Source organism: Malaya genurostris, chromosome 2, assembly GCF_030247185.1.
Source record: "Malaya genurostris strain Urasoe2022 chromosome 2, Malgen_1.1, whole genome shotgun sequence".
NCBI classification, from domain to species: domain Eukaryota; kingdom Metazoa; phylum Arthropoda; class Insecta; order Diptera; family Culicidae; genus Malaya; species Malaya genurostris.
Window position 1 is genome coordinate 310824961 of NC_080571.1, and position 25694 is coordinate 310850654.

General features: G+C 36.4%; 1 protein-coding gene across 1 annotated transcript in view; it reads right to left on the bottom strand.

Moving 5' to 3' along the window:
* The window catches only part of LOC131431100 (neural-cadherin-like), a 189182-nt gene that overhangs the window by 137105 nt on the left and 26383 nt on the right, over positions 1-25694 (bottom strand). Inside the window, exon 8 of the mRNA XM_058596598.1 lies at positions 13419-13608. Coding sequence (XP_058452581.1) covers positions 13419-13608 — 190 coding nt within the window. The remainder of the gene's footprint in view (positions 1-13418; positions 13609-25694) is intronic.

Consider the following 25694-nt stretch of genomic DNA (forward strand, 5'->3'; position numbering starts at 1 on the left):
TCGGTACGGAAGGTAGAAAACACCACCGGGTTAGCTCCGTTTGCAGCGTACTTTGTTCAATTTCGTATAGCGTGCAGGGTTGCCACATTTAAATCTTTATTTTTCAGGTGAAAAATATTTTAATTTGTAAATCTTTTATTCAATTTGTACCTACTTGTTAGTGTTACTATAAAATCATGATAACGATGCTTTTCTATAACAGCAAACTTGTTGCCTTTCTCATAGAAAAAGTTTATGCAATAACTTGAAAAATTGACTAGTGAAAATTGGTCCGAATGGCTAAGTGTTCCATATCATTCGACACAGTTCATCGAGTTGATCAATGTCTGTGTGTGAGTGTGTGTCTTGACAGAATCTTCTAGTGGCATTTTTGGAAATATAAGTAACATGAGAAAGGCATCATTTCACCACTACGTGGATTATTTCACTTTGGGATTTGGCAGCATCATCTAAAATTTGAGTTGAAACTTTATATATGTCTATACACTTGATACACTTGATCATTGCAAACCACTTTGATTACTTTTTGTTAAAAAAAGCTTTTTTACTTGAAAGTGCTCACCTTGAAATGCATGGACGATTGGTAAGGAACATAGTCACCTATCTTTGGAAATTTTTTTATCAAAATCAAATATGTTTTTTTTGAAAATCGATATCAAACCTTTGAAGTAAATTTTTTTTAATGTATAACTCGATAAGGATTTTTTTCAGTATTTTTATAGTATTTGAACATTTGACTGATTTTGCAAAAAATACTGGTCGTCAAATGGTGAGAAAAGTCACAAGCTTCTATCTCATGCCTCCCCGAGCGTCTATGATGACATTTAGTCAATAGTACGGCGTCGACTGGTTGCTATCGCCTTCTGCGTTAGTAGCAGAATGAGAGGGTGCGAAATGGCTTATAGGTTGATGCCCATCCTAAAGTGCAATATTTATCATAGTATATTGCAATATGTGGTTCTGTTGTTTGTTGTATTATTTGTTATACATTGAATTGAATTTATTTATTAATTTATTTGTCGTCAAACTATAGTAGACCATTACATTGTATTGATTACATTTTAACACGCGTGATATTTTCTAAAATAAACATTAATGTGCATTATTTTCTAGGACCTAGGTCGTATTGAATTAAAATATTGTTTGAGCTGGGATGTTGTCATTGTAAAGTCAATTGCTCCGCAATGCTTATTATTAGTTGACATCATTTGATTTAATGGGCCAAATTTAGCATAGTTGGTACGATAATGACTTATATAGAATATAGCTCGATTTCGTAATTGTCGGGAAGGTATATAAAAATTAAGTTTAGACAGAAGTCTTGATGAATCAACCCGATGTGTAACGATGTTATGTATGAATGAAACCATTAATTGTTCTCGACGCTCTTCTAATGTGTGGATGTCAATGAGCATGCAACGAGCTTTGTACGATGGTAGAGGAAATCTTGCCCAACCTAACTTACGGAGTGCAAATAGTAGGAATTGCTTTTAAACTGATTCTATACATTCCTTGTGAGTGATTGAGAATGGGGACCAAACAATGCTACAATATTCAAGTATAGACCTTACGTAGGCAATATATAATGTTTTAATCGTGTAAGGATCGCAAAAATTATAGCTGAAGCGTTTTATAAATGCAAGCATGTTATTAGCTTTGCCTATTATCGTATTATAGTGATCGATGAAAGTCAACTTTTTATCTAAAATTACTCCTAGATCTCTAATTCTAATACATCTTTCTACTGTTTGATCACCTAGTTTAATTGTGATATCTGGTGTGTTTTGTTTCCTACTGAAATCTATTACTTTACATTTATTGACGTTTAGTTTCAAAAGGCTTGTGTTACACCAGACATGGAACGTTTGCACTTCATCTTGAAATACCACCTTGTCTACATCACTTTTTATTTCTAGGAAGAGCTTCATGTCATCGGCATAAATCAACACTTTTATGTGTTATCTGATAATCAAATTCGGATCTACTGTAAGTCTACCCGCATACACTGCACAGTAGTCCGAAAAGGGAAATTAGCGTGACAAAAATATTTTCACTATTAAATATTAGTTTTTTGTAGTTGGTGTCTTTACAAGAGTTGTTTGTAATCAAATGGCGCTCCTTTTGATGAAAAAAGTTAATAGGGTGGTCCTCATTTAGATTGAAATCCGATATCTAACTTTCTTATTTGAACTCAAGAATTATTTTGATGTACAATAAAATTTTAGGAAATACTATTTTGAGCAACTTTGTTGAGAAAAAATCACCTCTCTAGCTCTTCATTTGATCGAGTCACATCAATTTTCCCGAGTAAAAGTAGGGTGGCTCCTGAAAAATCTTTTTTTTTTGTTCTAATTTTTTTGTGAAACGTTCCACCGAAAAGTTGTCTTCTGAAGAGTTTTTGAACTAATCATTGCGCACAATTTTCATATGAGCTACCAGTAAAGAGTTATGATTGTTTTTTCATCAAAAACTAGTCAAGCTTCCAATATCAATATTCATTAGATGCCAGATTGATAAAAATGTATCTTATGTGATTCCTGAAAGGTCATAATATAAGTAAAAATTTAAGTGCAAATTGGAAGGGTGTTATTTTTTTTAACTCATTCAAATTAGTCTTTAAAATATCTTCAAAAATCTCAAAAATAATGCATAACTCTTATCAACATACTTCCTTCAGCAAAATATTAGTATCAAATTAGTTCTACAAATGTTGCATACATTGTCCAACCCAATTTATGGGGTTCAGCGATGTGATAGGAGTATTGGAATTGGCGGTGCAGTACCAATTTTAGTTCAAAGTCAAATCAGACATTGGATTTTGCTGTCTTTCCATACTGTAGTTATAAACGGTTTCGTATTTTCGTAATAAAAGAAGCATAACGACATTCATACGTTTCATCTAATATCAATTTCACGTTATTCTACTTACATCTTTAACTCATTTATGACAGCATTACAATCAGACTGTCATAAAAATACAGATCACAGCTCTAGCCAACGTTCTTTGGCAGTGCATCGCAATCGAAATAATTGCTCAAAGTGTGATTTTCCTCGTCAAAGAACAGTTCAAAGCTTATACAGCTTCAGAATTTGAAGAAGGTCACCAGTTCAAGTCCAGTCTCTGGGGATAAGGGGACGTGAATTATGATTTTCATTGTGTCGATATTGAAGAAAATTGTATATAAAATTACACAAACAGTCTGTCATTTGAGAAAAAAAACTCTGAGCTTCCAGTATAGCAAACGACAGTGAACATTATGCTTCCTAGAAATTATTACCTTTCTAATTTATAACATTCCAAAAATTGATTAGCCATAACATTCAAAGAAACCATCGATTGCTTAAAATTGCTTCCGGCCTTAATCGTCAAAGTTAGGTCATTAAATATGACTAATTACAGAAATCATAGGAAATAATGTATCTGTCTTAACTGAAACTATTCCCCAAAAACCCCACTGCGGAACTACAAGCGCCTTGACCAGCGTAGTTATCATGGTTCGTGCATCATTCAAATTAGCCAATTTGCGTTCTCGAAATCATATAGCTTTGATCACAAATAAGGAAACCCGCCAATCAATCGACTCTGGAGCCGTGATTGATGTAGCATAAAATTTGTTTACGATGAATTTTTGCCATTTCCGTTCGTCAACTGCACCGGTGATAGTCGTTCCGTGATCAGCGCTGAAATGGAAACCGGAAGCGGAGGAAAATCCCGGCAAAACTTTCCGTTAATGGGATGCATAAATTTTCCAGCCCACGAACCGTTCCCAAATCAGCGCCGCGTAACCCATGGAGAAGGAAAGGTTGGGTAGCTAATAAACCGTGACCAAATTAGAGCGGGATTGTTAAACTTTCACACCGACACCGTCACGGGATTTGGGCTACCGGCGGGGAAAGAGGCTCCCTCGGGAAAGTTATTAATCATTAATTGGATAGCGGAATAGAAATAATCTAATTTGAAAAGTTGTCGGAACGGTTGTTTCTTGGGTAAACTCGATCGAGGTATATAAAATACTTGATATTGATGTCAAACACGATAATACAAAAAAAATAATAACACTGTAAAGTTTTGGGTCAATAATTTGACTTTATCGATGGGTCTTTCCCATTCGAGCTAAAGTTTCACAAGAAATGAAGAGGCTGACGCCGGGAGTGGCTTGTTATCCCCTCATTGTTGTACCTTTCGCGATTCTTCCAGCTGCTTGAGCCGTCTAGTACCTGTTTTGTAAATCTCAGCTTACGACCAACCTGTCATTTGTTCGAAACCATCAGCGCAGAAAAAAGCATCATTCGAAAAGCAGCGAGAGAAAAAAAACCGTTAAGGGGCTTGTTTTTTGCTCCCACTTCTCGAAAGTCAACATTTTACCGCTGCTTCTGCATAACGCTAACAAGGTTGAAGAGTGTAACAAGGGCAGGAGGAAAATCTATTCTAGCAAATCTGGGAAGCGAAAAAGCATAGAGAAAATGCACGGGAATTGAAGCACCGGGAGTCAAACTTTTGAGCTTTGAATAAATTAACTTTTTTCCTCTTTACCCAATTTACGGACAGGGTGGATGAGAACGCGAGCTATTGTTGTGCGGCAGGGGGTGTAGTAACAGAGGGAGCACAAAAAAACTCTCCTGCCTTCGGTTTCCATCCAGTTCAACCGAAAAGCAAAGATAAATCGGAACAGAATCCTAGGTAAACTTTCTCGGATTGTGAAAGCTGAACGCAAAATAAAAAAAATGGATTTTTCGGGTTGAGAGGCCAGCAAAACTTCTACCAAACGAGTGCACTTTCCGAGGGTAGTTTTCCAGTTATTTCCTACTCCGCAAGTGAGCGGCAATTTCCGTTTCCATAAGTTCAGCGCCCGCGGATGCGGACGGTGCTACCGAAGAGATCGACCCATCATCGATGAGTTAGCTTTGCATTTCCCCCACCCTTCCGTTCGGCTGTCGGATGCTGAGCCACCGGAAAGCAGTGCTTTCGGGTACAGTGTGTCCCGTAGAAAATGCGAGAATGTTTCAATCTTTTCCATAGCTCGAGCACCGGATCAGAAGAAAATAGCTGCAGAATACTAAGTTGAGGTTTTCCGTACCCAATGGTTGAATATGGTCGTAAGCCCTTAAGGTAAACTTTGAACGGGTTTGGCATAAGGTTCTTTGACATAAAGTCATTTTGGCATAATGTCATAATAATTATTAGACTTGCAAGTTCAGTCCTAACAAGCGGCAGCGAGGTCGGACAGCAGGTCATCAAAAACTATGCGGTATTGCCGCATTAGACCTTTCAAAATTTCAGTAAATTAGAATAAATTGTATTAAGTAGCATGTTGACCTTTTTTCCTAACGACTATTTGTAAATTTTATGGCAAATAACTGTTACGCCAAATGACCGTTATGCCAAATAGCCATTTGCTAAATAATTTTTATGCAAAATGACTTTATCACAAATTGCGTTATGCCAAACGGTATTATGCTAAACGAACTTATGCCATACGGGGCAGTACCCTTTGAAAGAGAGTTGTACTACAGACAAATAAATTCTACGAATATCAAAAGAATATCGATTATAACAAGAACTACATTGAAAATCGAGAGAAATCGTTGAATTTTTTTTAGAGAAATCGTTCATTGTCGAGCTCTTCTATGAGATACCTAAAATTAGGCAAGAAAAAAACTTTGGTTACCACCCAAATGTTGGGTAAATAACCGATCACCCTTTCTGAGTTCATAGTCGTAAGTAACTGAATCGTTATCTACTCAAACTTTGATTTGATTGTAGAAAATAGGTAGCGAGCATTGCCAAAGCTTTCATGAGAATGCAATTATTTGGAGCACTTTCAAAGGCAAAATTTTTATATAAATTTAGAAATAGTTTTTTCTGTAACTAAACATTTATATACTTTCTTTCAAATATTAATTTTTTGTTTAAATTTAACGGGAACATTTTTAAAGCGATAGATGGTTAAAAACAACGAAAATGACACTAACTAATATTGATTCTACCCAAAGAAGCTCTCAAATGTATGGGCGAACATTCACCAATCCATGGAACTGCTATTCCGTTGAGCTGCTCTGAAGAGGTAATCTCTACACTAAAAATCGAGTTTTCATATTTATTGAGGAGAAATCACTCATTTTCGAGCTCTTCTATAAGCTACCTAAAGGTCTTTATCTACTTAAACTTTGACTTGATCGCAAAAAAGTGGTAGCGAGCTTTGCCAAAGTTGCCATGACAACACTTTGGGCAAACTAACATTTACCTAAATTGTGAGGTCACCTGTGGACTAGAAGAAAATCCGTTTTTTTTGACACTGGACGCATCGAAATTGTTCAACGGTATTAAGAGTTATGATTTTTTGAAAAAATAAATTCGTTGAAAATCCCTACCCGAGCGTTTGAATGTTAATATCGATAATAGTCTTTCATGGAAGAAACGTAGATCGGAAACTTCTTCCTATTGTTTTCTAGTTTGACATCTTTATTTTCGGCAGTGCCTTCGACATCGTGAACCCGCTTGAATTGTATAAATACTGCACTACTAGTTCTGGTCAATTGCTTTCCTGACATTTTCTCTAGATGTGCAATCGTTGTTTTAGCAAGTCTCAATTACTGAACAAATTTTACAAAACTACAAAATCTTACTGGATACTCTTTGACGTGCAGGCTTAATAAACGTAGCATTTCTGTTTGAAAACACAATTTAAATGAAAAACCGTTTCTTAGAAATAAGAAATCGTGAATTGGCAGTTCTCAAAAACTCAAAGTGAAAGAATATTAAACCTGTTAAAAATATGAAATAATTTCACTTCTATTCTACCAAGTTTCATTAGAAAAAAAACGACAATTAGCAGTGAAACAAGCTTCCAAAATCCTCATCCATTTTTTCATGACACACACTGTCGGTGGTAGATAGTGTCTGAAGGGGCGTGCAATTGGATCTATCACAAGAGTCATATTTTTCTAGTCGGCGGTAAACTTTTCTCAATTGCGTCCATCTTTTACGAAGCGCCAGAAAAAAATAGTGATCATATCCTCAGGCATTCTACCGTAAAATACGGGAAGAATCACCAACGCGAGAGCGTCACGATAAAAATGTGCTCAATCCTGAAAGGCCGCGACTTGAAGGAGAAATGGTTCGAAGTGCTTCATATTGATACCGTCGCGATGAGCTAGTCTGGAACACTGCGTCAGTTTTAACGTTTTTTTTTTTTCAACTAGCAAATGTAGCTGAAACTTAGATGAAGAAACAAACAGTCTAAAGTAACCAACCAAGACGGTCAGTAAGAGTGCCATCATCGTGATTGGCTAAACTTTTAATTGGGATATTTCATCGGCAGTACCTGTGCCGACGAGTTTCAGCAGAGCTTGACCGGTAGCGAAAAGCGAATTTTTCGAGTGTGCCTGCAGAGCTATTGTAACAATCGTGGGTTGAAACGACCTATAATATTGATAGTTATTCGAGAAGTTTTCTTACTGATTAAGTTTTTCATTGTGCGCCGCCGGAATTTCGTTTCGGACAGACGTTGGCCAGCATAGGATTTCTTAGGGTTATTTCGTAGGGCTCATTTTATCACAACACCATCCTACTTCATCTAATTTCTAACACTTTTTGCAATTCTCCCACAACAAATAGTTTTAGCACCAATCTTAACTCGACGCTAGAAACCCTGGGAGGTGAAACGTTGTACAGAAATTGATTAATTTTGTAAAATTAGTAAGGTAGAAACACATGCATTAGCATATTTCCCAACGAGTAATCAGTTGATTTAATCGAAAATTCCCAACGAGTAATCAATCGAATTAATCGAAAAATGAATAAAGAAACTGCCTGCTAAATTGAAGGCTTAACCCATACGTCGAATTTCAACTATCATTTAATCATTTATTGTTCATATATTTCGTAGCCTGCTTCGTAACGTAATTTTTTAGTATTTGGATGGTTGTTTTCTGGAGCTTTTCTGCTCTGAATTGAGTACCTTTTTGTCTTTCTCATGTAGAAAGGCTATGCGATTACTGTGAAAACCGACTTTTTAACCGAGGCCCGGAGGGCCGAATGTCATATACCACTCGACTCAGCTCGACGAACTAAGCAAATGTCTGTGTGTTTTGTTATGCAATAATTTTTCTCGGAGATGGCTGAACCAATTTCCACAACCTAAGATTCAAATGAAAGGTCTCATGGTCCCATAAACTGCTATTGAATTTCATCCCGATCCGATTTTCGGTTCCGGAGAAATAGGATGACATGCACCAAAAAAATGGAAGAAATATGCACTCACTTTTTTCAGAAATGGCTGAAACGATTTTCACAAACTCTGTGCGGTTCATAAACGCGGTAAAAATGGATTCTGTGCTCAACTACGAGTGGGCCTTTTGTAAAATGCTATGCGCCGTTCGAGAGGCAATGATTTTTGTTGAAGTTTTGCTGATTTTTCCCTTTCAAGGTACTGAACGACCTCGATCATCAAGTGCAGGATGATTTTGATTAGGAGTGACATTATGCATCCAATTTGAATCAACATTTCCGTACATTCTCATCACCAATATAAACAGACTAACGGTATTTTTTAGGGAATTCGAATCTATATGAGGACGCCAAGAGATAACTGCTACATAAATGTTCAACACAGAAATTAACAGCAATTTTGACAATAGTTGTGTAGTTCTACGTCAACAGTTCGAACAAACCCAAAGGACTATGTAGCGGGGCTTGTATTGTGAATCCTCAAACGAACGAAGCAACAAAAAAAAGCACCCGCTGTGAACACTTTGCTTGACATAACTGAATGAGAGACCTATATTAGAGAGAAACTGGATTCGTGAGAGTATATACTACTGAGCAGACCAGTTCCCTTGCATGGTAAATTGCCTGTGCTCTCAGTCTCAGTTAACACATGAACTAAGCAAACCATGGCAATGCAATGAAATGAAGGGTTCATTCTCGTTAGTGCTGTATGAAAATGAAGAACTTTTCTTCACGAAGTGTTACTAGATGCGAAGCAAGGTCATACAGGCAATACGGTGTTTTATTAGTGTAGGTTTACAGATATCATTTTTGAACATAACGTTCGTACCTAATTTGATCACATTTCAAAAATATTTCAAACATCGTATAGCATAAATTTTGCATTTGAGCTCGTTTTCAAAACGATCAATTTGTTTCTTGTAAGTTTATACTGTGTATATATCCTAGGAACACAAAAAGGAATGTTTATTCAATTAATATTCATCGGAACTAAAAGTTATGAATCTATGAGAAGCGTTCATCAAATGCTAACCTCATGAAGCATACTCATCAGCTGACGCACATCTTCATGAACTAATGAATGAACGAACGAAGCTCTCCCTGCTTAGGTTGCGCTGTTAATTCTACCTTACATACGAATATGTGTAAATAGCACAGAGGGTGAAACTCGTTTGTTAATATTCGTTGCTTCAATTTGCAAACCCTGTTATGTAGTGATAAATACTGTTAGTGAGCAATTCCAGAAATGCTTAGCAGATCATCAGACTCGACTTTCTCCGATTTGGATGAAACTTTGCACATGGCTTCAGTATGGCAAACCATAAGTTTTGAACCGATGGAGAGGTCAATCCGACTCACGACTGATTTTTGAAAAGGGCGTATGTATTTTTGCATTTCACAAAAGTTGCCTTTTTCAAATCGTTCTAACTCGAAAACCGTTAATTGTACAAAAATGGCGTTCAGGAAAAATTATAGGAAATCGATTGGGGACTCTAAAAAAATATAAACAGAAAAAAATTTTTGATATAAAATTACAAAATAATCCGAAAAAATTAAATTAAAAAAAAGCATGGATTTTTTTTTTTTTTATAATTTTTATTTTTAAGCTGTTATTAAAACCTACAGATTGATGGCTATCCCATCCGTGTCTTTTGAAAAACGAAGAAGTTACAACTAAAACAGTTTACGGGTCTCGTTGTAATTCGGAATCCGTTCATCATAAAAAATGGCGTCCAGGAAGAAGTTGTAGGGAATCAATAAAAAAAATATGCACTGAAAAAAAATTTGATTTTTTTTCTCAATAATTTCAAAATGAAACAAAAAAATAAATTAAAAGAAATCAGGGTTGGATATTTAATCATAACACCATTTTTTATATTTCCATGAATTGTTTATTTGCTTGCTATATCTACAATTATTACATGTACATGAATCATTCTTAATTATATTTAAGGTTCTATTTATGTCTGATGGAGCTGCCTCGCAGTACAAAAACAGTCTCTGTAAATTTAAATCAATGTATAACATTGATGCTGAGTTTCATTTTTTTGCAACTTCTCATGGTAAAGGACCATGTGATGCACTCGGGGTAATTTAAAGCGAATGGCACGACGTGAAAGCTTGGCTAAACTACATGAACACCCAATCACAGCTGCAAAACAATTATATGAATGGACAGAGCAGAGACGTCGAGATGCATTCACGACCATGACTTTTTGTTACGTGTCACAAGAAGAACATGAACGGGGTGTGACCGAGTGGAGTAGTGTTTATAAGGATACCAAAATGATTCCAGGCACACAGAAATACCATTCTTTTGTTCCGATTTCAGAATCCACAATCGTCACAAGACTGTATTCGAATGACGATGCACGTAGTACTCATATAATTTTCAAAAACTTGATACCTTAAATATATTTAAGAATTATTCATGTACATGTAATAATAGTAGATATAGCAGGCAAATAAACAATTCATGGATATATAAAAAATGGTGTTATAATTAAATATCCAAGTATCTCAAGAACAGCTACTTTTAGAAGAAAGGATATCATGAACAAATTTATTGCCTTTAACCTGTAGAATAATATTCTACTGTTTGAGTTATTATCTTTCAACGAGAACTTGAAATTTCGAATATATCTGTAAATTATTTTAGCTGTAACTTCTTCATTTTTCAAAAGGCACGGATAAGTTAGCCAATCTGTAGGTTTCAATACGAGCTTTAAAATAAAAATTATCAAAAATTTTAATTTAATTTTTTTGGTTCATTTCGAAATTATTGAGAAAAAAAATCAAATTTTTTTTTTAGTGTATATTTTTTTAGAGTGCCCTATCGATTCCCTACAACTTCTTCCTGGACGCCATTTTTGTACGATGAACGGTTTCCGAATTACAACGAGACCCGTAAACTGTTTTAGCTGTAACTTCTTCATTTTTCAAAAGGCAAAAAGCACGGATGGGATAACCATCAATTTGTAGGTTTTAATAACAGCTTTAAAATCAAAATTATCAAAAAAAATTAAAACCATACTTATTTATTATTGATTTTTTTCGGATTATTTAGTAATTATTGAGAAAAAAATCAAAAATTTTTTTTAGTGTATATTTTTTTTAGAGTGTCCCGTCGATTCCCTACAACTTCTTCCTGAACGCCATTTTTGTACAATTAACGGTTTCCTAGTTACAAAGATTTGAAAAAGGCAATTTTGGTGAAATGCAAAAATACATACGCCCTTTCTAAAAATCAGTCGTGAGTCGGGTTGACCTCTCAATCGGGTCAAAACTTATGGTTTGCCATACTGAAGCCATGTGCAAAGTTTCATCCAAATCGGAGAAAGTCGATTCTGATTTTGTCACTTTTTCGTCTACTCATTCCTGGAATTGCTCTAGTGTAAAACAGTTTCCGCGAGTTCTAAATGAATGTGCGCAAACAAAGGGTTTGAAATATATTTGAGACCCAAGACTATAGGATTTATTACTTCTCAGGTTAGGTTCAGGTGATTTTTTGTGATCCATCGTCGTTTTATACCAAAATTGCAAGAAGCGCCTACAATTCAGTTTCAGCGATTAGTTATAATTATTATTTTTATCTATACATTCACGAGAGAAATGAGCACGATTTTTTTTTAAGTTCAGAGAAATGCTTAATGTAGTATTCGAAATACGACAAGTATCGTAAAACAGGTTTCAAAACTTTCTTGAATTTGGAATCATTTCGGAATAGATTTAACACCGGTTTATGCTGATTCTTCATTTTGCTTTATAAACCTTATGAAGAATTGTCCGCTTAGCTGGAATATGATCTTTGAATGGTTTTCAGTAGGCTTTTGTGGAGTTTACTGTCTCAATGCGAGATTTATGATGTAACACTTAAGACTGCTACAAGTATGTAATAAAATAAAACATGTTGCTTGAGATAAGCTTACAGAAAAAATAAAATAATGTCAGTTCGTTTTCATGGTGTTGGTTGAAAAATTGGTGAGGGCGAATATTTTTAAGTTCGCCTCGGGCACCAGAAACGCCCACTACGGCTTTGGTATGTAGTTCGACTATGAACAGCAAACAAAATATATATAAATAAGCCAATGTAGTTCCTCAGAAAACAGATATACAGGCTCACACATGAATTGCGTGTAAAATTTGCTCAATCAGCGTGGTGAACATTTGCAAATGTCACCACGATCGACACGAGGTGCCACCACGATTTGGGTGCCACTTTCACATGAGCCACAATTTTGGGTGCAACAGTCACTTCACGCTAGATTTTTGTTTTGCTGTTGGTTAAAATGGTAAGTTAATTTTGGTATTAATCTGATCGAATTCTCATGTGATTTATGCGACATGGAATTAAAGTTGTTTTTTAAACTTAGGGAAATCGTGCGATAAGTGTTAGAATTGTTGTAGTTTGAATATTTATATAACAGACAGGAGAATTTGGTTATCGTTCCGGAATGTAGTGGAACGTTTTGAAAGATCGCGGCGAACAGGCGAGTAGGTGGCAGTAGTCTTTCGTATAGCAAATTTGAAATTTACACAGGATTTTGAAAAATTTTGTTCGAGTCTGTATATCTATTATCTGTGGTAGTTCTTACTGTGGAGCAGTGTAGACCCTAAGGACAATATTTCAAGAAATTTCTAATCTCAGAACATACACTGATGGTTCAAAGTTCTTTAGTATATGGACATAGTTTGATTTCATGTGATATTTTAGTGTAGACAAATAAAATTGAATCTAAAATGCGATTACGCGCTCTCGACTCTGCGCGTAAATATGAATTCCTGTGTAACGCTTATCCCTGTCGATGAGTATCAATCGATACGCAAAATCAACTTTTCTCGCGATTGATTGTTATACCCCCGGCATGATGTTCATTTCTTATCACATCATGCGACATCTTCGACTTTTCCGACAGTAATAAGTTGTATGTTCGAGAAAACCCAACTAAAAAAAGGCTTCACAACGGTGTCCTAACCCTTCAATGAAGAGTCAATTACAAACTAGACGTGATCTAAATACAAAACATTGTTCCCGCTCCTAATCAGCATCTACGCTTGCTTCTTCAAGTTTTCCAATTTGACAGACATTCATTGGCGAAACCGAGAAACCGGGATCCAGCTTCCTCCGGGATCAATTTGATTAGCTGAAAACCTACCCCAATTACGGATTCCGATAGATTCCACTTACCTCGACTCTCACGGTTAGATTGTACTCCTTTATCGTTTCGAAATCAAGCGGATGGTTGACTTTTATATCCGCCCACGTATCGCCGTTGTCGGGCCGCTGCTGCAGGTAGAACGTGTGCAACTTGTTGGTCTGCGCCGTCGAACCCGGCATCAACCGGTAGAACACGGTAGGGTTTCCTTCGATGCCGGAGCTGTTGGTTGCGTTCCATTTCGGATGGATTTAGAGTGAAATATTGGAATTTTTTTTTTCATTTCGCGGTCGGCGGAGGTTTCGGTAGGAAGAAAACAAGAAAAATATATTAGTATTATGAAGTCGCACCAGTGGGATTACGGTTCGATTGGGAACAGATGGGAAATCTACAGCAGCTGTGACAGTTGCGGACAAAATTTATCGACTTTCGGTAGATTTACCATCTTCCGGAGATTGTCTCTCCGCCTACTAAGCTGGGATCATCCCCTCGGAATCAAAAAAACCCAAAAAAATAATAATAATAACCACATCGACTAGAGTGAAAATGAAAATCCAAACTGAACAGTGTACTTCGGAAGAGAAAGTTGCACCACAAAAAGCAAAACTCCAACGGCCGGTGAACTACGAGCTGTTCCGAAAGTTATTCAGTTCAGTTTTTTCTTCTTCATCCCGAAGAGACTCGAAGGGGATGATCCCGGTAGAGTACCCTTTTTGTGAAGTGTACAATTGAAAGACTCAAACCAAACTCGAATTAAAGTCGTATCAATTTGGACGGACCGGAAAAAAGAGTCCTTGTTCCAATGAAAAAAAAATCAAAGCTATTTGCTTAGTTGTTGCTACGAATTTCGGATGTCTGTTGCATGGTTCGTTTCACTCATCGAAAAGTTTTTTTTTTTTAATCTATCCCAGCTCACTCGCCATGCAACCGACCGGCACCTAAGTCGAGTTTGATTCTCTCTTTTCGTTGAACGGATAAATATGTTGACACATTCAACTTGACTACGGAAAAAAAGATCCCAAACGAAAAAGGGGAAAAACAACGAAAAAATAAACGAAAAACCGAATAAACAGACGATACTGTTTGGTTAGCATGGAAAACTAAAACGGATTACGGATGAAAATATGTGAACGACATGAAGTGGGTGTGAATAGAATGAACAAGCTACGACAGTGTTGATGAAAACTTTTGCCTCCAATCGGGGCGTCAATTACTATAGTATTGCAGTTATTCGTATACATTTTCCGGATGCCATACAGGGGAAATGGTGTCAATTTGGTAGCTACTTGCAAAATCTAAGCATTATTGAATAACGAGACTCACACTAATGCGGGGCGGCAATTACAGCATCACATCTACGAGGGACTATTTTATATAGCTGCAACTATCATTAGAATTTTTGAAAGTTAGTCTAGAAAATAAGATGTAGTCTTCTGATTCTGAAAAAAGTATTTTACACACGCTTGGGTGTTCGAATTCAAGTTAATGCATATCAAAAAGTTTTCAATAAAACAAATTTTAATATTCATTTCAATTCTGATTCAATTCGATGGCAAAGCTAGAATGAGAACACTCTTTGGCCTACGTTCGCAATGCAATCAACACTTTGTAAATGGGAAAAAAATTTGCTCGCGTGAATCTAATGGAATCAGGCACCCTTCAAACGGCTGATATAACGTCATTCGGTTCTCAAACCAAATAATAAAAACGGTTTCACAAATTTAACATCACATTTCATGGTGCGTGACTGTGAAGCCTACATGAATTTCGCGAAAAAAGCAAACAGCAAAAAAGCGCTTGATGTCTCGTAATAATTTTCCGACATTAAGCTGACGGAAACAATAAATTCCATTTTTGAACACTTGTGTCGATTAAATTTTCGCCCTCACGGGCGCTGTTTCCCAGTCACAACACGCACTCTGAAAGAAACCGAAACGAGCCTACACTGGGAAGTGCTGCCAGTGCGAGACCGTTGACCTATTTTTCCCGGCCAACAGCCGGACGACGCACGAGGACTGAGTGTGCCCGGTAATCAAGGATCACGAGTGCCCAAGCTTTATATCATTTGATAATTCGTCCCGTTTAGGATCCTTTTTTTACTAGCACGTGTGGCTGTGTGTGTGCGAAGCCATGATTCATCGTTGATTGGGCCATTTACTGCCGCCATTAAATCAAGCAAATGAAAAAGCGTCGGTGAACAAATCGTTTAAGACACTAGGTGCCACCGCAAGAAAATGACTATTCGTCCTTGCCCCCAGGGACAAATTTACCCTCGTCATGAGGACAAGCTCGTAATCATACTGCCACACATCAAAAGCCGTTTGGGGCCAAGTCAGACAGACTACAATAGAATGAAAATGCCGGCAAACTTCGGTTGAGTTTTTTTTTTCACTGGAATTGTAGATCAGAGCCCACACATTTTCCTTAACTGGCATAATCTTTAATTCATAGGAAATTGTTTGTTTCCCCCCACATAACTACCGCTCGTTGCAAGTGTACGATTAAATTGAAAAATTGAGTGATTTTACCGGAAACGAAATAGAATTTATTTCCGCCTTCCGCAATCTAACTTTCAACCAACCTGTCAGTCACCCACTCAGTCAAGCAGCCAGTCAAGGTTTATCAGATGACGTGAGTGTATCTGTTGATGGTCAGGGTCAACCCAACCGGCAACATTCTATTCAACATTATTTTTGCTTTCTTTTTTGAATGAAATGCTCCGACAGGTGGTTGGTTGGTTGGTTGTTTGGCTGCCCGTCTGACTAGTTGATGGATCGAATTCAGCAGCAAGGGAAAAGTGGTCACCAGGGACCGTCGCTAAAAGGTTTGCTTCTGACGTTAATCCCCTATCAAGATTCACATCCTTTCGTTAAAAGCATTCTGAATCTGATGAAAGCTCTTCCGAGAAGTGAAACAGAGGCACCGTTTTTTTTTCTTTTCTTTTTCGAATGCCTTTTTGTTTCCGTCGGACAGCACAACAATCAGTGAAATATAAAACAATTGGAATTTCGAAAAAAAACTTGCGCTGTTGATTCAGGTTGTCGTGTATTCGCTGGAAGAAATGGTTATTGATTGTCAATTATATTTTTTGACATGAGAAATTCATAAATTAAAGTTTCGGTGTAAATTTTCTTTCACAATTCTTCTAGCAAAGATTTTAAAATGTCGGATGAAAAGTAATCTTCTAGACTGGAAAAAAGCGAAATAATCACGAAAAAAAGATTATAGCATTCATATATGTTTGAGTAAGCATGTGTAATTTCAGCACGTTACCGCAATTTTTCTAATTTGTTTTGACCAGGCTGAAAATATTGAAAATATTGATAGAGAATTTAATTAGGGTATGGAGAGTCGGCATACTTGGACCATTTTTCACTCGACATTTTTAAAAACTGTGAATGGAAGGTTTTCAAAAATTCCGCACTCTGGCATTTTAGTATAACTTCTTACCTTTATTGTGAATTCTTTTGTAATTTATTCATACAATTTTAACTTGAAAATTTTGTTGACATTTGGCCCAAGGCTCCCTCCATGGCGGGTGGCTTGGGTCACAACTATCATAATTGGATTTATAATTGTTCCAATTAATAAAACTCGCTGATTCTTTCTCTTTTTGTCGTGAATACGACTTAATTTAATATGGGTTTGTCTGAATTCAATTTACCCTTTGAGAGAGTGATAAGTTTTTGACGTGAATATCTTTTTTTGTATCTAACGTATCAAAATAATTTTTGCTACATGCCATCGGAAATATGATCACAATTTTATGATAAAATTGTCAGTTGTGTGATAGTTCAAAATTAAACTTTTCTGAAAATTTTGGTATAAACTAGTATCAAAGCGCAAAATTCATAAGGCGTGTTTGCCTCTCTCGTATTTTGAAAGCTTAGTGATCTGTAGAAGGAGTTATATAATCTAACTACTAATAGATTCGAAATTTTTCTACTTGAACGTCTATAGCAACAACATTGAGATATTTCAATAGTACACTATTGAAAAACCTGCCTGATTTGACCCATGACAGTACCAGCCAATTAAAACGCCAGATATCTGCTTCTGTACAAATGCATCCACATAAAAGTTGAATAGATCACTTTTCCTACCGTTTTCTGAGCAAACGTTGACGAAACAAGACACACACGAGAGCAACATCGAAGACCTCACGAAATCCAGTCCCAATCGGGCCGACTACAGCAGAAGGTATCAGTGTACATCGTGTTGGTTGTGACAATTCATGGCAATTTTAGTACCACAGATTATCATTAAGTATTAATTGAACTTTCTATATTTCTTACCAAAAGATTCTTCAAAATGGAAGTTGAAATAGTTTGCACTGTCACTAAACATTCAATTCCGAACGGCAATGCGAAAATGACAGTATTGATGTAGAACACATCTTTTTATAGTATGGGTGCCGTTTGAAAATATGCCATGCGAAACAAAGTTGCCACATATACAGATTAATCTGTTCTTTTTGATCATGAATACTTCTTGTATCTAACGAATCGGCATGAGTTTTGCTACATGCCATCGGAAATATGATCACAATTTTATTAAAAATAATTCAAAATTAAACTTTTCTCGAATGTTTGGTATCAACGAATATCGAAGAGGAAAACACGTGATGCGTGTGTCTTTCTCGTATTTCAAAAGCTCGTAGCTCAATGATCCATAGAAGTATTTATATTATCTACCAATCGATTCTAAATTTTTCAACTTGAACGTGTATAGCAATAATATTGAAGTATTTCAATAGTACACTATTAAAAAGCCTGTTTGATTTAACCCATGTTAACACCAGCCAATCAGAACGTGTTCTGAGGAAGAGAACAAAATCCCCTCTGCTGTACAACAAATCGTTCGTAGTGAATTCCACAATTTGGTCCTTCTGAAAGGCAGGAATGAATCCCGTACAGCATCCTGACAGTTTTTTTCAATGAAATATGCAAATCCGTAATGAAATAATCGACATCAAGATTCTATAAGTGACTATTTAGGGGCTGGGGTCCACTAGGAGATTGATAGTACCTATTAGCTCTCTCCGGACTGTACCAGCCTAGATGCCGTGTGGAATCCGGCGGAAAAAAATGAACCAAGAATAGATCCACTGGGTTCCTGTTTCCATGTCGTAAAAGGCGACAATTGCAGGAGTTTTTTTTCCTTTCAGTTATCAGATATTTTCAATGTTTCACTTCTGATTACTCTATTTTACTAAATCATCTCTTTATTCAACCTATCAATTTTCGTCTAGCTTCGTAGAAAAGTTTTATTAGGAATGATTTCTTCTTCCATGTTATTGATTGTCTTTCAGGATTATAAAATGAATGATAAAAATCAACCATTGCGCAAATCCGTTTATATTACAAAGTTAATAACAGAGATGACATGTATCGGTATATTGAATACATAGTAAAAAACACTTGATATTAATATTTCAAACAGTAAATTAATATTTTTCTCGGTAGCCGACTGCCCAGATCAACTAATATAACCAATTAATAATTTTGATAAATAATTAAAATAATAAAGCGGAAATAATAAAGAATCAAGACGCGTGTGAAATCTGTTGACCTTTGTTTGGTGATTTAAAATGATTTTATAATAACTGTTTAGAATATTTCAATGCAATGAATCAACTTTTTTGTCTAAATCCTATTCGCTCGTTTATTTTGTATCACGTAGTTTCATTTATAAAAACGTGCTTAATACACCTAGCAGTGAGATGATACCTTTTTTTTTATCAATCCGAATGTGTTTTTTTGCATGACTAAAAAAAACGCGAAAGGTAGATGCATAAACGAGTGACTGCATACTCGACAGCCGGCTGTCCGGAGTTTTGTCAATTTCGGAGATTGACTGTTTCGTGCATTATATTGCCAGCACAAAGTAACACATAAAACGATAATACTTTAAAACATTCTTGGTAGCCGACTACCCAGAGCAATAAACACATGATAACATTATTAAAACATTTACTAACAAAGTATCCTCTCCTGTGATGCATGTGGGAATGCAGAGGATTCCTCGGTTCTTAGTAGCAACATGTATCGAACGAACAATCCTTTCCCTCCCAAGTAGATCTGCATTCGGACGTGGCCGGCGTCGGTATTGATCAGCATGCATGGTTCAATACAGTTTGCACAGTGTGAAACAATGTGTTATTCCCAAACATGTTACTTCAAAAAATCATTTTGCAATCTCAATTGGTCCAGATCAATAACGGAGTAGCAACACACGGGCGGTCTCTAATGATAATAATGATAATGATAATAATGATCAAGATTCTATAAGTGACTATTTGTGTGGCCGTTGGAACCGCCCATTTGTGAAAAAGCTACAAACGAAATCGCGTAAACAGAAATCTCTTAAGCAAAATTGATTTAGTTTGGCATCAATCTGCACTGTGTAGCGTTTCCTTCACAAAACCATTTTCACTTCAAACAAGAGCTGCTGGACGTTTGCATTGGAGCAAATACAACGAAAAGTAAGCAACCATGAGAAACATTAGCAAAATTAACCCTTCTAATGGCTCCAAATGTTTTCTAAAGAACTATCAGAATTACTTATGTGTTAAAATATGCAAATCGAATGTGAAAGTAATCAGTTCAGTGTAGGTCTACAGTCTGATAGATTCTGATTAGAAAAATTTCGAATTTTTTTCTTGGTTAATTTTTGTATTGAAAAATTAATTCGCTGTTGCTGGCAATATTATATTCTCGTAAAAATAAGCCGATGATAGTTGTGGGGGATTTAAATATAGATGCTTCAAAACAAGAAAATATTAAATTCAGTGATTTCATGAGCAAGTATATCAAGTTGGATATGAAATCTCTATCACAAGCTACTACGCTTGGAGGCACATGTATTAATCTCGTATTTGCTAAAAATATCAACGTATAAAGCCGTAGATATATTCCATACTTTTCACAATATTTAATTGTTTGGCAGAATGTTTGATGTAACTTATCCATACGTTAGTGTAGGTGCATCATTTCAAATTCTGGTAGTGAAGAAGGGATTGCTTGTACAATTCACACAATCGATCAACTAACTCATATCAGTGTTGCTAAGCTCGCTTATATTGTGCAGATAATTCTCACTCATGTGTCATCAGTACATCTGAAACTTCCGTGTAAGTGTGCTCCCCGTGGTTATTTTCATCTTTTGTTTTGGTATCGCAGTGCTCATCTGTGAGTGGCGATGAATTATCGACCACTCCTATCGTGTATATTCCACCACTCGTTCTTTCGTTGGTCTACTAGTCGGTGTGCACACTCTTATTGAAGCTGTTCCTCACTCGCTCCCACTCACGCTCTTGCTCTTGATCACAACTTGGCGCCCACTCGTACTTTTATACAGTATTAGGTTTTGGTCCTATGCGCGGGGAGCTAATATGCAATCGGATCAAGCTCGTCCATGCTGTGATTAAAAGCAGTATTGACAATAATAAAAATCAATATCAGAGCATGATTTGTGTAACAGTTTCAAAAATATTAACACTATGAACTTGAATTTCATACACAGAAGTAACAGGATCGCAGCACTTGGCTAGAGCAAATACAAACACGCGTTGAAACCACCCCGTTGGCAAGAAGAGCGTTCTACCAACTGCTATTGTAGCCAACATCTCGGCCGTTCGGCGAGCGATCAGAGTGCTCAAAATATGGTGAACAAAATATCGAATAGTCTATTGTTCGCGGTAAAAATATTCAGATCGATAATTTGCGGTAAAGCATGGTAACAGGTACTGAATGAATATTTAGATAGTAATGACATTGTTTTTGATAGCCGTTCGTCCTCAGCAGAGGGCTGGTTCAAATGCTGCGCACAATCCTTCACTCCTGTTACTTCTATAAATCAAATTCAAATAATTAATACTGTACATTCTTTTAAATAGGACCTTCAGACTACATACTAATAGCATAAGCTGAGGTCAAGTTGTAGCATACTCGTGCGGCTACCATGATGCTCACACACATTTCGATTTACTAAAATTAACATCAACATGTGCGCCACACTGCTAGCGCACTGTACGAGTGCTCCCAATGCGTGCGTGTTGATGGGCACTCGCTCTTGGAGTACGGACATAATCTGAAATAGTGCTAGCATACTCGCAGCAGTAACCAACTCTCACTCATCGTACCCATAAGAAAACACCACTCGTGTTTAAAATGTACCTTTTGGTGAGTGACTCATAAGCATGCGCAGAGGAGTGTGAGTAAGATAGAATACGCCTCGCGCTCGCTCAAAAATGTGCGACTTCCTCTGGGTTCTCGCTCTATTAGCAACACTGACTGATATTCGGAAGCGTGTCAGTTTTATTCGTATTCACGACAACCAGTTATGTCTCTGACATTATCCACCCGTACTTTGTTCCTTTTCCTATGAGCAGTACCAAGGCTGCCTACTGCTCTATGGCCCAAGACACTCGATGTGAAACCAAACAATAAAATTACCCTCCGTTTCAAATGCACAGAACTATTCATTTACACTACATTATTATTAGATATTATTTTAAATTCATAAATAATCATATATTGTTATTATATTATTATTATTATTATTATTATTATTATTGTCAAAATGTAGTTTCGAAAAATGTAACAATCTTGTTTTATTAATGTTTCATACACTTCTTGCGGATCCATAATGAGTTCGCAATATCCAAACCAACAACAAGTTTTCTACGATTCATTTTCGTTGCCATTACGTTGAGAGAACCAACCGATAGCTATCTGAATCAACGCAGAATATGTATGTTATTATCTTGTAATATCTATTGGCGTTTTTCATTGAAGAAATCGCAATGAAACACCGTCAGAATGTTGCATTTCTGCTCGAAAGTGCAAAACCAGAGCAATCTACGCCACTAGTGTTTTTCAATGAAAAACGGCATATGTTACTGCTACATCAATTCACAGTAACGATGTGCACATACGTGCTTACGTGTTTCTAATGGTTTCGAAACGTCGAATATGTAAACTTCGTCATGACAACGTTTGGCCATATTAAGAGGCTTCGGTTGAACTATTCGGATTGTAGTGGATGGGGTATTCAAATCCAATAATAGGATACGTCTGGTTAAGTTCATACCGAAAAATAATCGGAATCTAAAAATTGCTAGACTCCTATAAAGATAAATAAAAATTTTCTACGGAATATAGCATATACAATTTGAAACTATTTTTTTCAGTAAAGAAGAAAGTTTTAACCGGACTATAAACCCGTTTCTAGACCCAACAAAACGACTTTATTCATATTGCTCTCGTATAATTTGAAGTATTTGTATAAGGTCCTAAATTGAAAACATTGTATTTTATATAAATGAGTGCTATATAGAAAACTATGAAAGTGTGACAGCAAAAAGGCAAAATAGTATAATTTTAATAAGTGACTTTATTGTAAGCATCTATTGTACAGTCTCTTCAATCGCGACAATTGTGTTGCTAGTACAATATGATGGCATTGTTAGCTTTCATGAAGCCCATATCCATTACGGAATATCCGGTGATCCGGAACTCCAACATCGTTACTAACATGGAATATACCGAAAAATCGTGTGACATTTTATACCTGCAGTTACACGTGTAAAAGCGAAACAATAAAACATTTTAATCCATGAGATCAAATCCCATGACAGATGGCTCACATCTATTCAATTTAACATGTCAGTAACGATGATTTCTTTCTAATATGGTGAACAATTTATTTTTTTTGCTAGTGAAATAGCTATGCCGGAAAAGCAACATGCGCGTAAAAAAAATCCTTCGCCAACACGATGATGATGATGATGATGATGATGAAATGCGAAATATGTACTCCGAACGCCCTACTCGCGAACCGCAGCACGTCCCTCCCAGTCAACCCGAGGTCCGGCTCAATTATTACCGTATGTTTCCAGGTGTACTATCTGCTGTATCTCGATGGCAGCGATGTTTCTCGCGCATCGTACGCCACCAGCAGCCACGGATGGTTGCATTCATATAAGATTTTTCATCCCGGAAAAGTGCAACCCATTGTTTCAGCGTTCGTGTGGAAAATGGATGGGTTTTCGCTAATAAATTCCAATGTTGCTAATGGAGCTTAAAGCTGCTCGTGAAAAATGGCAAAAAAGGATCGCTTGCTGGCATGTTTTAGCCGATGTTGAAAAACCGGAGTTTTATTGTGCTGCACGGGACAACATATGTAAGGGTGCACAATTTTTGGCAAGCATCTAGTTTTATTTCGCATTTTTTATTTAAAAACGTGTTTAATCCACCTAGCAGTGAGATGATACCTATTTTTATCAATCCGCATGTGTTTTTTGCATGAATATTCTTCGGTGTTTAAGTTTTCATGACATTATTTTAATGACCCTCGTTTTAAGCGACAATTTGAGATTTTAATCACTCATTACTCTGTAATGTCGAAACTGCAAATCGGATCGAATTTGAATCTAGAAGTGTGATAATCGATTAAACATGCCATGATATGTAAGTTCCACTCTAGAGTTTACGGTAATTTAAGGTACTTCCAGAGCCGGTATTCAGGAACCAGCATAACCCAAACCGATTCGTATGGCCATATGACGAATAAATTACAACAGTTTTGAGTTCAACTTTGAAGCTTTTCGGGATTGTCATCTTCTATATCGGTTTGAATTTTAAAAATTCATCATCATGTAATTCGAGAACCGGAAGTCATAATTGGATAAAATAATTAATTTTTGTATATAAGTTTGTTTTAATTAAAATTTTTGTTTCTGAAATTTGATTAGGCTTTTTTTGAGAAAACGATTGAGCTTTGAGAAACGATTTTATACTGGAACCGGAATTCTAAAAGCGGTATGGCCGAAGTCAAATAAATTCACCTGAGTAGCTGTACACTTTACATTTGTTTCAAAACATTTGAAAATCAGTTAAGACATCTTTGAGAGATCATAGCACGAATTAAATTTTTAGGTGCCTTCTGATCGACAACTGAATACCACTAAAACTGAAAAAAGTTAATTTTTTTATCGACTATCCAAATCTGCTAACCCGATAAACCTGATTAAATTATGTGGAATAGACATTTTTATACAATCCCCGAAACCGGAAGTTGGATCTGACTGAAAAGCAAGATGTTTTATAGAACTTTGAAACTTTTCATTTGAATCTTAGATGATTCTTAGATTTCATTTGCATCTTAGATCGGTTCAGCCATCTTCAAGAAAAATGAGTTACACAATTTTGATTTCGTTTCACATATCATCCTGTAGTTCCGAAACCAGAGGTCGGAACCAAACATAATGCAGGAACTTTGTTTGGGAGCATACGACTTTTCGTATGAATCTGAATTTGTAGAAAAGAAATTTTCCGAGAAAATTAATTGAAGTTATTTGTCACACACGCATTTGCTGATCTCGACGAACTGATTCGAATGGTATATGGATGTTATGTTGTTCCAGCATTTATTGCTGTAAGTAGTTTAAAACAAAATAATTAAAAAAAATTCTGCCATCATCTGGTTTATATATGTCATATTCGAACGATTATGTTGCCAAAAACGAGCCGTGCCAAAATCGGTCCGAGGCTAAATGTCATGAAAAAGAATGCTGTACACAATCCTTTTGGTTCTTAGAAACAATTGTATGTAACAGTATAAAAAATCGTGTTTTCCGTTGCTCCCAAGCATTTCTTTGTCATACAGCGCTCAAAACTCCTACTGCTGGAATAGGGGGAAAAGTCGCTTACAGAAAAATTTCGATATCTCCGTTAAAAATGGACGGATTTTAACAATCTATGGCTTGTTGGATAGGTATTACCGTGCGGAATCTAAGTCTGAAAACATATTCTGTTTTCAAGGTCAATTGTGACAGATACTGTCAAAAAACTGAAAATTTTGACATAAAACTTTGTATAACTCAAAAAGTAAACATCCGATCTCAAAACCATTCAATAGCGTTTTGGGTGACGGGGAGACCTTTCATTTGCGACTAGTTTGATGAAAATCGGTCCAGCCATCTCTGAGATCTCGACCTCTTAGTTGACAACACACATACGGACACACACACATACACACACACACACACACACACACACACACACACACACACACACACACACACACACACAGACATTTGCTCAGTTCGTCGAGCTGAATCGATTGGTATATGTCATTCGGCCCTCCGGGCCTCGGAAAAATTTTCGAAAGTTTGAGCGAATTCTATACCTATTTTTTATATATATAAAAATAGGTAAAAAACAAAGCGAGTTAGTTCCAGGTTGGTGTTTTCAAACGTTCAAAACGGATTGATTTCAAACATTCTGAAAATCAGTGGCGTGTCT